The following is a 14,031-nucleotide window of genomic DNA, read 5'->3' as shown; positions in this document are numbered from 1 at the left end:
AACCCTCCCCCAAACTTAAATCACACAGTCCTCTGTGTGAAAGAAATTTGTAAGAGGATTCAAGACTAAAAACAAAACACAACATCAAATGCAATGATATTTACAAGGGAAGGTGATAGTGGTACCTTAGGGATTGTGGAAGAAGTTGTCCACATCCACTTGCATGCTGTCATAGGAGTATGTGGGGTCTTGCTGGTGACTTGGAGATGGAGATTGGGGCAGCTCGATGATGGCGATCGACCGTGACTCGGTCGAGTGCGTGTCCGAGTGGGGGGGGGGGGGGTCGAGCTGGACCGCGGATGCCAAAATCTTGTCCTTGTTGCTGGGTAAACTGCTGGTAGAGAGCTGGATCCATGAAGTATTGAGGTGGGATGGGAGGGTAATGTGGATAACCTGGATAAGCAGCTGGAGGTGGGAATCCATAGGGTGATCTGGGCTGGAACTCGGCCGAGTGCATTTGAGGTGCTCGGTCGAGTGGGTGCTCGAGTGACCCGGTCGAGTGCCTCAAAAATTGTTGTTCTCGGGTACTTGAGCTCCTCTTCCTCTGATTTGGCTCATACATTGAAGCCCTAGCTGGTTTCACAGGATTCACAACTCTTGAAAGCGCTCTAGTTGGGCTACTTCTCCTCAAAGGGCTTGATGGTGTAGGTAAAGAATTCCCACTCTTCAACTCAGCAATCTCCTTCTTTAAGCCCTTGATAGACTTAGCCATGTTGGTCACTTTCTTCTTCAGCTTGTCAAACCTCTTCCCATGCCACTTGTTCCATTTTTGCAAAAGTGTCAACCTCTTGCTATTTTCCCTCACTCCTCTACTATCCCTTGGGTTGGGCTCATAATCCTCAAAGTAAAATTGCCTCTCCCCATTAGCTATTTGTGCATTCCCAGCTTCCTCAACTCTAGGTTGAACTACTCCATCAAACAAGTGCTTCTCAGCTGGCCAAAAGTCAATGTTGGCTCCTTCTTGAATGGTGGTGAGCTCTTGGTTAGGCAAAATGAATTGCTTTTTTCCAAGTGTTGGAAGCTCAAAGTTGAAGATGTGGTTCCCTTGATGCATCTCCTTGGCTAGGATGAGAGTAGAAGTGAGGTAGCTTGAGTCAATCCATCTTGGTGAGACCCTTTCTCCTCTAAGTGGGACCTTGGCAGCTTGTAGAATTGGAGTAATGATGCCTCCAATGGTGAGTGCTCCTCTTGATCCTTTGTTCTCCAACTTGCCTACCCAACTTCTCAAGTAAACCATGTGGTCAATGAGCACCATTGCAAGATCAGTCTCCACAGTGCTCCCAAGGATGATGGTTCCATTTCTTGCTTGAAAGATGATCCCATGGAGAGCCATGTCAATCATCTTGAGCTCACCCTCATTGATATTCCCAGTTTCCTTCCTAGCAAAGAAGGTGTTGGCAAGAGCCTTGTGGAAGTACCTTAGGACTGGGCTCCTTATCCTTGAACTTTTGGAATTGGAGGATGAGTAGAGTTTGTTGTCCCCAATGGTTTTCCAAACAGCATAGAGTTCTTCTCTTGGAATCATCAAACTCCTATTGCTCCCAACCTCAAATCCAAACACATTTGTTATCTTCTTCATTGAAAGATCATACCTCTTCCCCTTGATTGTGAAAGCAATGTGACCAGCTCCAAACTCAGCATCTTTCCTTGCATATGTAGTCAGCTTTACAGTGGCTAGGAACTCACAACTTTCTTCTTTGTAGCCCTCCATGCAAAGCCCCATGAACTTGGTGAGGTTGCTCTTCTCAAAGAGATACTCCACATCTCCATCAATGGCTAGCTTCTCCATGGTTTCCTTGTGTGGATATCTAGTCCCCAGGAACTCCATTCTCATGAAAGCATCATAAAGCTGCCTCTTTGACAACCCACAAGATTCTGCTTCTCCATCATCCTCTAACTCTTCTTCTTCACTTTCTTCCTCACTCTCATTTTCACTCTCCTCTTGTTCAATCTCAACTGCTGGCCTCTTCCCTTTGGCCTTGTGTCTCCTCATGAACTCATTGAGAGTTGGCTCCCTTTCCTCCTCACTTTCAGTCCTCTCAGGATCTTCCTCAACTGACTCTCTCCTTGGATACGGCATCTGGCTCGACCGACTGCTCGAACCACCACTCGGTCGAGTGCATGATCGAGTGGGGCATCGAGTTGTCTTTCCAACTTCTCCTCTTGATTCAAGGCCAGCATCACGACGTTCCATGGAGCTTGCAGCGGTTTGTTGAGACTTCCTGGTGATCTTTGAAGACATTTTCAAGAAGAACTGAAGGGAATAGACTCAAAGCTCAAAGTTAATAGGTTAGTGACCCAAAAACTTGAAAGAACAAAGCTTGAGCAAAAGATGAACTTTGAGAGAGATTTTAAAACTTGAATTTAGTTGTTTTGAGCAAATGAGAGAGTGTGAGAGGTATAATCTCGTGCAAGCTCTATATAAAGAAGCTAAGGGGACAATGAGACAAGGGTGGAGCGTCCATACCATTCAAATTTGAATTGGGAATCTTTGACCTGCTTTTTGCTGCCACTCGAACCCACACTCGACTGTACACGGTCGAGCTCATTGACCAAATTTTGAAAATTCAAAATTTTCTTCTTGTTCTTCCCTCCACTCGATCATTCTAGCGATTTGAAGATCAAATGGGCCTTAGTTCCTTTCCAACTCGGTCGAGTATCTCTCGTGGGCTGGTCGAGTGGGCTTGCGTTTTTCCTTCTCCAAGTTTAAATCTCTCCTTAGCCAACTACATTTTCACTAAAAGGCCTGTTCAACACAAACATAAAAGAAAACATATCAAAAATACAAGGAAAATAAACTATATTTACAAAGGATACCTTAGGGACTTCCTCCCTAGTGAGCTTGTTTAGAGTCACTAAGCTTGACTTTGGTTTCCTTCTTAGACTTAGTCTAGATACCAAGGAGGTGATGAAATCCTCCCTGGAACCTCTTGGTCACTGTGAAGTTGATCCTTGATCACCTCACCCTTAACACACAAACCATACTTCTTCTTAATTTTGAGCCTTGGTCTTGCTTTCCTCAAAGACCTCTTGCTTAACTTAACTTGGAGATCCTCAACCATACTAGTCAACTCTTGAACTGACCTCTTAAGCTTTTCCACAGAATCTTCTTGAAGAGAGAGCTCAGCCTTTGGAGTTGCCTTATCACTTAAAACCTCTTGACTACCTTTGTCCTTGATAGTAAAAGGCTGATCATCAATGGTAGGAAGGTTGGTTGGGTTATAGATGTTGAACTTCATAACTATACCCTCAGCAATATTTAAGGTCACAAGACCTTCCTTGACATCAATGACTGCTCCAACTGTAGCTAAGAATGGCCTCCCAAGGATGATAGGATCTTCAGGTTCTTTGTCCATCTCCAATACCATAAAATCTGTATAAACCCTTGCCTTCCTTATCTTGATTGGGACATTCTCCAACCTTCCAACTACCTCTCTGTTTGACCCATCAGCTAGGCATACATGGAGGTTGGTGGATTTGAAGTTAGTTCTCCCAAGCTTTTGTGCTATGGAGTATGGCATCACACTAGTTGAAGCTCCCAAATCACATAGGCATTGGTTGTAGTGAAGGTAACTGATTGTACAAGGCAGATAGAATGGCCCTGGATTCTAAGCTTAATTGGGATGATCACTCCTCTAAGGTTCTCAAGATCCTTCTCATCTTGAGCTTGTGCCTTCTTCTTTGACAAATCAAGCAGAAAATCTCTATAGAGAGGATATGGTTCATACTGTTTCAAGGCAGGTCCACTCTCCTCTTCTTGGTAAGCAATGATGACCTCTTGTATAGCCAACACTTCCTCTTGTTTCTCAACCACAGCTTCTTCCTTCAAAACCCTCTCATCCTCTTGTTGCTTAGCCAACATTTCCTTTCTCTCAATAATTTCCCTTAATTCCTTGATCCTTTGTGCTTTGAAACGTCCTGGGAATGGTAGAGGCGGTTTGTAAGCAGGAGGAATGTACTTAGCAGGCTTGACAGCTTCGGAGTCTCCAGCTCGATCGACTACTCGAGCATGCACTCGGTCGAGTGGCTGTTCGAGTCCCTGGTCGAGTGCGCTTGCGAGCTCCATTTGCTTTGCACAAACGTCACTTGGGGCTTCAGTAACTGATGAATTCCCCTAAACTTGGACTTCACTGTCCTCAGTGACTTCCTCATCAGAGATATGGATGGATTTTGAACAGCTTTTCCAGGGAGTTGGTTGGGTTTAGGAGCTGAAGTAGAGGCAAGGTTGCTCTCCATATACTTCACTCCCTCAAACTTCATATTCAGATCATTGTACTGTGATGTGAGCCTTTGATTCAACTCAGCAAACTGTTTGACTTCCTCAATCTTTCCTTGTGTTTGCCCAATTAACAACTGTTGCATCATTGCTCTTAAGTCTTGTTCTTGGCCTTGGTTAGTCTGAAACCCTAGTGGGGGACACAACTGAGGCTGGAACACTTGATGTTGTTGTTTGGGGACATAGTTGTTCTGTTGTTGAGGCTGTGGAGGTGGATAGACTTGGTCTTGAGGGTTGGCCACATTGGTACTCCTATAAGAGAGATTGTTGTTCTTGAAACCTCCTTGGTTGTAGCTTTTGAATCCTCCCTGGTTTTGCATGTAGCACAACTCAGCAAACTCATTCTCCCCCTCTTGAACTGGAACCTCTTCTTCACCAATGATGTGAATTGACTTTTGTTGGCTAAGAAGGATCTTGTCAAGCTTCTCATTGACCATCTTCAAATCCTTCTTATACTTCTCCTCTTGGTCATTGGATGATGACCTTATGGTTCTGTCATAGTCCTCATTATAATTCCCATCAGACTGAGCAAGATTCTCAACTAGTTCCCATCCTTCTTCCACATTCTTGTTGAGGAAGTTGCCATTAGAAGCTCTGTCAAGAAGCATCCTGATCTTGGGAAGTACTCCTCTATACAATGTGCTAAGTAAGGACTCATTGCTGAAGCCATGATGAGGACATTGAGTCTAAAATCCTTTGAACCTCTCCCAAGCTTCACAAAAGCTCTCATTGTTCCTTTTAGCAAACCCAGAAATTTCATTTCTCAACCTAGCAGTCCTAGCATTTGAGAAGAACTTGGCCAAGAAAGCCTTCTTGCAAGCATCCCATGTGGTTATTGCTCCAGTAGGAAGAGTTTTCTCCCAAAGGTGAGCCTTATCTCCAAGTGAGAATGGGAAGAGCCTCAACTTGAATCCATCTTCACTTACTCCATTAATCTTTGTAAAACCACAGATTTTGTCAAACTCATCAAGGTGATCTAGTGGATCCTCCATTGACAACCCATGGAACTTGTTGGCTTGAATCATGGAGATCAATCCACTCTTGATCTCAAAATTGTTGTTTGCTACTGTTGGAGGCACAATACCAGCTCTTTGGTTGTGGGTGTTGGGTGCATCTCCAACACTAATGTGCCTAGGTCTTTGCTCATGGTTAGCTTGTTGCTCCATGATCACTTGATCCTCTTGCTGAATTGAACTACTCTTCTTCTCTGATTTCCCAAACCCTTTTGCAGCCTATGGATGTTGTCAAGAGGCCTATGAAGATTGTCTTTCCCCTTAGACCTTGTGTGCATCAACAGACACAAGTACATACTCGAACAGGTACACAGTTGAGCTCAGGGTCGTGTAGGCGGTCGAGTCGACTGGGAAGTGGTGTCCAAATGTACACGGCTTCTGACTCGATCAAGTGCTCGATCACTGCTCGGTCGAGTGGTGGTCGAGTGGGTACCTGAAACTCAAGACAACCCAGCAACAGAAGATTCGAGTGCAGCAACTTCACAAGTATATAAACAAACTTAATCTTAGACTAATATGGATCATAAATGTCACAAAAACACACTCAAATGGGCAACAACGCCAAATTGAAACAAAGACTTTATGTGTGGTGAATGGATGATGAATGTATGCAATGAGATATGAATGAATGGATGGTAAGGTGTTTCAATTCCCCTTATGCAGTTGCAGTATAAGAGGTGTCAATCCTATCTGAGTGTTTGTGAACAATTAAGACATGCATATGAGACTAAGTCAAGCCAAATGCAAAGGATGTTTGTCACTAACAATCCTATGATGAAATTGTAAAGTGCAGAAAGTAAAACTACAAGAACTAGATGCTAAATGTAAATGGAACAGAATGATTGTAGCAGTTATGAAACAAGAACAGAAATAGAAACTATGCTAATGAACTAATGCAAGACAAGTAATAAACATGACACTAAGTAAATGCAACAGAAATGCAACCATAATGAAACAAGAGATAAGACAGGATAGCTACAAATCATAAACAAGAGTTCTGGGGATGAACTCGAGCAAGCACTTGATCGAGTGTACATCGAGTGCAGGGTCGAGCTGGACTAAACGTAAAAACAGAGAAACACAATAAAAACAGAGCAATGCAAAAACGAATCAAACAACAAGCTAGCAACATGATTAAGACTAAGAAATCAATAAACAAAGATGGTCCTGAGGAGGGATTCATCGGCTGAACTAATCATTGTGGTTATCTAACTTGGTCAACAAACCTCAAGCAAACTTTGAGCTAATCTCTAGACATATATTTCTAAGACATGTTTAATCCACTCTCATGGCAAGAAACAATCAAACCTATGCATCTCTAGACTTGTTCTCACAAAGTAAAGAATCTACACAAGCAGGCATTAAGCAATACATCTCATACCAAACAAGACCTCTAATCTCTTAGCAAGCCTAATGGTAAGCTCTAGATCTAGCCTTATCTATGCTCCTTAAACATTGGTGTGATGCTAAGATGCTTGAAATCAAACCCTACCTTCTCAGATATAGGATCAGCATTAAGAACATCTAGCCTAGAAGAGATCTACAACAATCAAGCTTGACCAAATCAAACAAACCACAAGATCAATCCAGCCTAACCCATCCTCAAGATCCTAGAGAACTACTCATAAGAACACATGATGAACAAAGTCAAAAACCCAGAAAATAATGAAACTTGCATCACTAGAAAGATAAAACAGAGATCTACAATATTGATGAAGGAATGAAACTCGAATTCTTAATATCTTGAAAGTTATGAAACCAACAAAATACAAGAATCTAGTCTTTTTCTCTTAAAACAAGTACAAGATCTAAGAAAAATAAAAGTGCAAAAGGAATAATTCCCAAAAGGGTAAAAACTAGGTTTAGAGAATATCTAAAAAGCTGGACTGTTTTGGTGGCTGCAGGTACAAGGCTTTATATAGGAGAGGGAGTGGAAGCCCTAAAAATACTAAAAGACAAAATAGTCAACCGCTCGGTCAACTCGACCAGTGCTCGGTCGAGTGGCAGGTCGAGCTGGCTTCTCTCGTGCATCCTCCACTCGGTCAAGTCCTCCTCAGCACACGGTCGAGTGTCTGGTCGAATGTGCAGTCGAGTTGGACTCCGGACCTTGGTTCTTCAGCCTTAATTCTCTTGCCTTTCCTTCATGATTGCTTCACTTCTCCTCAGCATTACTTCCATGCTACTTAAGCTCCAAATTCACCTGTTTATGCATGAAAAGATGCAAATGCAATGCAACTAAACTCTAATGCATGATTAGCCCTAAAGCTATGAAATAATGGTCAAAGTGGGTAGCAAAAGATGCAAAAGATGTGAATAAACTAAGGGAAAACAAGGTAAAATATATGAACATCAACAGGGGCAACTAATTTTGTGCATGCATCTGCACTGAGATTGGGTAATCCTAGTGACATGTTTTGTCCCTGTATAGATTGCCGCAATATGTGCCATCAGCCGATAGCTACAGTGTTGGGTCATTTAGTGATTAGGGGTATGGATCAGAAATACAAGAGAAATTCATATTGGAGTAAGCATGGGGATATTAGGACTGATAAGTCAGCTGAAGATCCAAAAGCTGACTTAGATGCTTATGACTTGATTAGGACAGCTTTCTTTGATGGTGATTTACAACCAACGAGTTACTTTGTAGATCAGGCAGAAGTTGTTGATGGTGGTAGTGAAGAAGAGTCTGAGTTTAGGAAGAAGCTCGAATGATGCTGAAACTCCACGATACTCCAACTGTCCCAACTACACAAAGGTGTCTGCAATTATGGGGCTTTACCGCCTCAAAGTGAACAGTGGAATGTCAGAGAACTATTTTGATCAGCTTCTAACTATGATTCATGATATGCTTCCCATAGATAATGTTCTCCCGCAATCAACATATGGGATAAAGAAGTTCTTGAAGATGTTTGGCTTCGGATATGATATGATTCATGCATGTAAGAACGATTATATTCTATACCGGAGGAATACAAGGCTATGGAAAGCTGTCCAAGGTGTAGTGTTTCAAGATGGGAGAGGGATAAGCAAACTGGTGAGGAGAAAAAGGGGATACCAGCCAAGGTATTAAGATATTTTCCAATCAAAGACAGATTGAGATGACTATTTAGATCCAAAAGTACGGCTGAAGAGGTTCGTTGGCATTTCAACAATAATAGTTCAAATGGTACAATGAGGCCTCCAGTGGACTCTTTAACGTGGGCCAATGTGACTGATAAATGGCCAGAGTTTTCAGCTTAACCAAGAAACCTCTGCCTTGGTATATCTACAGATGGGATGAATCCTTTCTGCCTTAAGAACAACACATACAACACATGGTCGTGTTCTTAGTTAACTATAACATGCATCCAACATTGTGTATGAAAGCAGAGAATATAATGTTGAGTTTGTTGATCCCAAGACCTACATCACCAGGCAACAAGATTGACATCTATCTAGCTCCGTTGATAGATGACCTAAAGGAATTGTGGAATGAAGGACTTGTGGTTTACGATTTATTTATGAAGGAGAATTTTACACTTAAACCAACGTTGTTGTGGAGTATCATTGATTATCCTGCTTTAGGAACATTAGCTGGGTGTAAGGTGAAAGGCAAATAGGCGTGTAATGTGTGTGGAAAGGATACACTTTTTAGGTGGTTGAAATTCAGTCGAAAGCATGTTTATTTGGGAAACAGAAAAAGACTTAGACCTGGGCATCCTTATAGAAGAAGAAAAAAATGGTTTGACAACACTGTGGAGGAAGGGAGTGCGAGTAGAATTCAAAGTGGAGCATAAATTTTTAATATACTCAAGGAATTGAAAAATGAGTTTGCAAAACCGTTTGGGGAAAAAAGTAAAAAGAAACGAAAAGGAGTATCTGAAGATGAGGTGCCTTTGGACGAAGAAAACGATGAAGACAATGATAATTGGATGTGGAAGAAACGGTCCATCCTATTCGAGTTACCTTATTAGAAGGTAAATATTTACTAAGCCTTTGAATCTAGTAGATTTCAATAACTTACTACTTGCATATTCTTTTTGAAATTGACTTTTTGACTTGGTCTTTATCTTATATGTTAGGATATGTCGGTTCGTTACAATATTGATGTGATGCATGTTGAGAAGAATGTATCTGATGCTATATTGTCTATTCTTATGCAATCTGCTAAGTCAAAAGATGGTTTGAAAGCAAGGAAAGACTTGGAAGATATAGGGATCCGTGGAAACTTACACATTCAGAACAAAGGGAAGAGAAAGTACTTACCTCCAGCTTCTTTTTGGCTGTCCAAAGAAGAAAAAAGATATTTTGTAAGAGGTTAAGTTCATTCAGAGGACATGATGGATATTGTGCGAATATCGCCAATTGTGTTTCTGTGGATCCTCCACTAATTAGTGGATTGAAGTCTCACGATCATCACGTGCTTCTGCAAAACCTTTTACCAGTTGCTTTGCAAGGCTTGTTACCACATGGACCAAGGATTGCAGTTACTAGATTGTGCAGTTTCTTTGACAGATTGTGTCAACGAGTTATTGATCTTGAGAAGCTTATAACATTGGAGGCTGAGTGTGTAGAGACATTATGCCAACTAGAGAGATATTTTCCTCCCTCTCTATTCGATATCATGTTCCACCTTCCCATATATCTAACAAGAGAGGCACGTTTGGGTGGACCTGTCCACTTTCGTTGGATGTATCCATTTGAAAGGTACTCAAAAGTTTTCATTTGCCTTTGTGTGTATTTGTTGTGTTGTACACAATTAGTAACTAACATGTTTATGCTTATCATGTAGGTACATGAAAACATTAAAGTCGTATGTAAAGAACTATGCAAGGCCAGAAGTGTGTATGGCTGAAGAATATTTGGCTGGAGAATGTATTGCATTCTGCATGGAGTTCCTCCAGAATTCTGTAATATTTCAAGAAACAACAAACCGTAATGAGGATGTTGAGTCCTCTGAAGGTCGTCCATTAAATAAGGCTGCCCAAGTTGTTCTTAGTGATAAAGAGCGAGACATAGCCCATCGATATGTTTTAATGAACATGGAAATGATGAATCCATATGTTGAGTAAGTTCATCCCTATAGTTACTTATCCATAAATTTTTATTTTATTTTACTTACTGTGTATAAACTAACTTATTGTGTTTTTCTTTAAGTATGCATTTGGAAGAATTACAAGTTACTGATTATGTGCTAGATGTGAAACTCTGTTATGGAAGTTTCATGCAGAGAGGTTCGCACAATGGGTAAAAAACAAGATATTATATCATTATTTTTCCTTTAAATCCGTTGAACACCATGAGCATATATACTACTAATTACTTTTTCTTTATCTTTGTCATTAGATCCTTGCTAACTCAGAAGATCATTCCGCCAAACTGAGATGGTTAGCTTATGGACCAAGACATACAGCTGAAACATATAAAGTGTTTATTATCAATGGGCATCGATTTCACGCTGAGGATGTAATGCGTAAGACTCAGAACAGTGGAGTAGCATATGAAGCCTTTAGCATGTGTAGATCTAGTGCCAGAGACACTAAACATATGGCGGACATAGTTGTGTTCTATGGAGTTATAGAAGAGATCATAATGCTGGACTACGACAAGTTTCAGGTTCCTCTATTCAGGTGTAAGTGGGCCAACAAAGGAAACGGTGTGAAAGAAGAAGAAGGATTTACACTTGTGAACTTCAATGTCAACCAATCAACGTATATTCAAGATCCTTACATCCTGGCATCGCAAGCCAAGCAAGTTTTTTATTCTAGAGAAAATGATTCATCACCTTGGTCTGTAGTTATGAGGGCGCCACCAAGAGGGTTCATGAGTTAGAGACAGAGGAGGAGTTTCTTGTTGCACCCTTATCCATACCTCAAACCGAAGATTTGGGGGACCTGTCTTCTGATGATGAAAGTTTCTATGTTAGAGAAGATTGTGAAGGAGTCTTAGTAATGGAATCATAAGGATAGAATTACAAGATTGCAGTTAGTCGTATGTTTAATGTTTTCATCTTTTTCTTACCATTCGAAAGTCAGTTGTGTTTCAAGTGTATTGTAATGACGAGACGGAGTAACCGTAATTTAGGCCTTACCCCAACTAATGACACTGACACTTCTCAGCACAATCAGGAAGCAATGTCACACCAGATCGAGTACGAAATTCATCATGAAGACATATCCCAGCCGGAAGTGCAACCATTAAGTGGAGAACCTCAAAATAGTGAGGTAAATACTAAAAACGGAAAACAAGAGGGCCAACTAAGATGCGTGGAGTTGCTAAACACCATGAGGACAAGGTTGACGTTGATTTCACAACTCTTGGTCAACATGTTGGTAAACGATCAGTTACACTCTCCTCATTTGTTGGTCCTCTGGTGAGGGAGCATATTCCAGTTGTACTGGACGATTGGAGGCATCTGGACGATACAATCAAAGACATTCTATGGGAAGAAATTCAGGTATTCTCTGTAATCTTACACAAGTCTACTTTATTAAAAACTTATAATAGTACTCAAACTTATTAATGTTTACATGTGAATATTTGATAGGGAAGGTTCAATTTAAATGAAGAGTGGCAAAAAGATTGTGTTTTTAAGCAGATGGGTGGTCTTTGGCGGGCTTCTAAATCTAAACTTCTCTCCAAAGTTCGACAAACAAGTAAGAAAGAGTTACTTGATTTAAAACCAAGTAACTTACAATCTGCGTCATTATGGAAAAATTAGGTAAAGAATGAGACTAGTGAAGAATTTAAGGTTTGTGTACGCCTATCTATTCATTTGTAGACCAATGTTGTTTTTTTTTTTTTGAAAATATTTTGATAGTCGGTTTGATTTTTGGTAGGTTCGAAGTGAAAGATTTAGGCAACTCAGGAAGGCACAGATTCCCCACACCACCAGCCGCAAAGGATTGACTCGACTTGCTCATGAGATGGTATGGTCAAATTATCTTACTGAGTTATTTTCTGATATTTGCATTTAACATGCATCATTTGTTATTTGTAGAAGAAGAAGAGTTCTGACCCGTCCAAGGTGAGTAGGAGCAAAGTTTGGATAGCAGGACACACTCATTCGGACGGAAAACCAGTGAGACAAGAATTTGCGGAAACAATTGTAAGTGAAATGGGATCATAAATCAATTCACTCAATTAATAATTCTTCTTCGTATAGCATACAATAATCCTCTTTAACTCTTTGTGGCAGGAACAAATCAAATCCATTGATAGTGAAATGGGTTCCACATCTACCACTAGTATTAAAGAGGATGCTGTCAGTCAAGTCTTAGTGAAAGACAAGTTTGGAAGGGTTAGAGGTATGGGCAGAGGGGTTACTGCTACAAAGCTATCATTCATTCAGGCTAGAGACGCCCATGTCCAGAAGCTCGAAGCAACACAAGCAGAATTGATCACCAAAATTTAAGATCTCAAAAATGTAGTTCGTGACTTGGCTAAAGGGAAGAAGGTGAGTATAGTTAATTTTCAATTGTGTGCTTGATGATTAGGCCAATTTGTATGTTTCACTACAAGAAAATTGAGTTTTAATAGCGTCTCAATAACGCTATCTATCGATACCATAGCATTTTAACAAACGCTATATCTGCGCTCGTCATTGTAGGTCAGACACTTTAGATAGTGTGTTTTATTCCCACTATAGAATTTTCATATACAATAGTGTTTTTTGGTCTGTAATTAAATATTTTTTAATAGCATATTTGTTTTGTTATTACTGATATTATAAACAAAGTTTTTAAAATCTTATTTTCTGATATTATTATATTTTTTATTTAATTCCAGTACATAATTATAAATTCCAAAAAAACCAATTTAAATTTACAAGAAAAAATGAATATTATTAGTTATAAAAATTTACAAGTGCACCAATTTTTGTATAGATGTCAAAATTAAGTTAATTAACTAATACAATAAAGTCTAATGACGTGAAAGAAAATAAAGACGATGGAAATGAGCAAAAAATGATTTGAGCGTTCAGTTTCTCGAGCTGAATCCGAAGGTTGTTTTGAGTTTATGTTGTCATATCTTGACTCCTTTGCACACTCTTTGATGTTCATACTTCATAGTTCTTCTGAATCTCCCAATATTTCCCAGTAAGATGTCTCTTGTAAAATATAATATTTCCTGCATAATCAACCACCAAGAGAAATTAGAGTCTTAGCCAAATACAATCAAACACATTGGACCACATAAATTTACAGTCCCACTTAAATAAAAATCGATTCATATAATTCTTCTTAAAAAAAAAATATTAGTCAATTGATTGAATCTTACTCGAAATAACAGAAGTCAAATCTTTTGCAAATAGTTTTAGTGGATCTGCAACAAACACAACATATTTACTTAACACATACATACAGTTCACTAAAATCTAAGCTAGATTTACATGGAAGAAAGAGATTCAAGTTGTTAAAACTAAATTGCAGAGAAGAAAAAACTTTCTTTACCAGATCTAGAAGCAACGACATGAAATACTCGATTCCATTGCGGCGGAGAGAAAGAGAAGGAAAGAGATGAACTGAAGAGAAAAATAAAAGGGAAAAGACGAGGAGGAAGATGAAGCTACACACTGCGTGAGGGAGAATCAGAGGAAGATGGAGAAGAGAAGACAGCGGAGGCGAGTAAGACAAGAGAAAATAAAATAAAAATAAACATTAAACTTGTGTCTGTTGGATCTAATCTTATCAACGGTTAATATTAAAATAAACTGTGATCCTCACATTTACATATTAGCCAATCAAAAGCTTACCAAGGTCA

At 39.9% G+C, this 14,031-nt stretch overlaps 1 protein-coding gene, 1 non-coding gene and 1 pseudogene across 2 annotated transcripts; all 3 read left to right on the top strand.

The window, feature by feature from the left end:
• Positions 1-4,939: 4,939 nt before the first annotated feature.
• On the top strand, positions 4,940-5,046 carry LOC147944518 (small nucleolar RNA R71). Its single transcript, XR_015558677.1, has one exon. It is a non-coding gene; the product is annotated as a small nucleolar RNA R71 (small nucleolar RNA).
• Positions 5,047-8,056: 3,010 nt separating this feature from the next.
• On the top strand, positions 8,057-11,231 carry LOC147944517 (uncharacterized). Its single transcript, XM_087512619.1, has 9 exons — positions 8,057-8,352; positions 8,690-8,873; positions 9,084-9,158; positions 9,351-9,526; positions 9,784-9,975; positions 10,061-10,336; positions 10,426-10,502; positions 10,631-10,979; positions 11,066-11,231. The coding sequence occupies exons 1-9, from the start codon at positions 8,057-8,059 to the stop codon at positions 11,229-11,231; spliced, it is 1,791 nt and encodes a 596-aa protein (XP_087368745.1).
• A 299-nt stretch (positions 11,232-11,530) lies between these two features.
• Positions 11,531-12,682, top strand: LOC147944516 (uncharacterized; annotated as a pseudogene).
• The last annotated feature ends 1,349 nt before the right edge of the window (positions 12,683-14,031 follow it).

Source organism: Camelina sativa, chromosome 5, assembly GCF_030686135.1.
Source record: "Camelina sativa cultivar CO46 ecotype springtype chromosome 5, ASM3068613v1".
NCBI classification, from domain to species: domain Eukaryota; kingdom Viridiplantae; phylum Streptophyta; class Magnoliopsida; order Brassicales; family Brassicaceae; genus Camelina; species Camelina sativa.
This window is presented reverse-complemented; position numbering and strand designations above follow the sequence as displayed.

Bases quoted from the DNA above. Each gene is read 5' to 3' on its own strand.
- LOC147944517 (XM_087512619.1), top strand. From the start codon at position 8,057: ATGGGGCTTTACCGCCTCAAAGTGAACAGTGGAATGTCAGAGAACTAT. The intron at 9,527-9,783 runs GTACTTACCTCC...TTTCTTTGACAG, and splicing joins CAGAACAAAGGGAAGAGAAA to ATTGTGTCAACGAGTTATTG. The intron at 9,976-10,060 runs GTACTCAAAAGT...CTTATCATGTAG, and splicing joins TGGATGTATCCATTTGAAAG to GTACATGAAAACATTAAAGT.